The sequence below is a fragment of the Verticillium alfalfae genome, genomic scaffold (genome assembly GCF_000150825.1).
Source record: "Verticillium alfalfae VaMs.102 supercont1.7 genomic scaffold, whole genome shotgun sequence".
In the NCBI taxonomy this organism is placed as follows: Eukaryota; Fungi; Ascomycota; class Sordariomycetes; order Glomerellales; family Plectosphaerellaceae; genus Verticillium; species Verticillium alfalfae.
Genome location: NW_003315032.1, coordinates 590,084 through 590,872, shown reverse-complemented (window position 1 = coordinate 590,872; position 789 = coordinate 590,084). Strand labels below are relative to the sequence as shown.

Here is a 789-nt window from a genome sequence, read left to right as displayed (position 1 = left end):
CCGTATGCTCAAGTCTGCTGAGTACTTTTCTTGCGGGGTTCCTTCGGGCTCGAGTGGTAAGTTGCCCGGGTGGTAGTCCGACTTGAAGCCTCCGCTCACGCGAAAAAGGACCAACAACGCAACGATCGAGGTAATCATCGAACAGGGTGGCTTCAATAACTCCCCTGGCTGGCTATCTCAATTGTCCCAATGCCTGGAAGCATCAAGTTGGGACCGAGGCTTCGCTGGACTGGCAGTCGCGCTACCTAGCGAACGGTCAGTTGACACTCTGCTCCAGAGCTTGATCGATACTGTTGCTGACAAGAATCAGCCACCACTCGCCTTCAAGGGCTTATCGAGGGATACGATTGGACCATTGAGGATACGTACGCTGCGCAGACAATGTGCCCATACGAGACGGTAAGTTCAGCATGTGAACACCGGCACGCGTGGACGCTGATCTATCTAGGTTGCCTACGGTTATAGTCGCTGGTGCGAGCTCTTCACCTACGAAGAATGGCTCGGCTTCTCCTACGCCGTGGACCTCGCCTTTTCAGGCAACAATATGTTCCACAACCCCACCGGTGTAAGTGCCTAAACGTTTTGCACCACACTCTGCCCCTGCGGACGGAAATTTCAGCGTGCCGTGGTTCTGGGCTCCAGCAAAGAAGTTATCGCCCGCCCAAAGACCCATACCTTGGCTATTCCGGGTTCCCAGATCAACACGACCCTCGATTCCTCGGAAGAGACCTTTCCCTGAATCAGAGCCTGTACCTCGACTCTCGCACGACACGACATCGCTCGATCTCA

At 54.8% G+C, this 789-nt stretch overlaps 1 protein-coding gene across 1 annotated transcript in view; it reads left to right on the top strand.

Annotated features, from left to right (window-relative positions):
* VDBG_06004 (conserved hypothetical protein) overlaps positions 1–739 on the top strand; it is a gene marked incomplete at both ends in the record, with an annotated part of 1,661 nt that extends 922 nt beyond the window's left edge. Inside the window, 3 exons of the mRNA XM_003003516.1 lie at positions 109–399; positions 466–565; positions 620–739. Coding sequence (XP_003003562.1) covers positions 109–399; positions 466–565; positions 620–739 — 511 coding nt within the window. The remainder of the gene's footprint in view (positions 1–108; positions 400–465; positions 566–619) is intronic.
* Between the last annotated feature and the right edge of the window lie 50 nt (positions 740–789).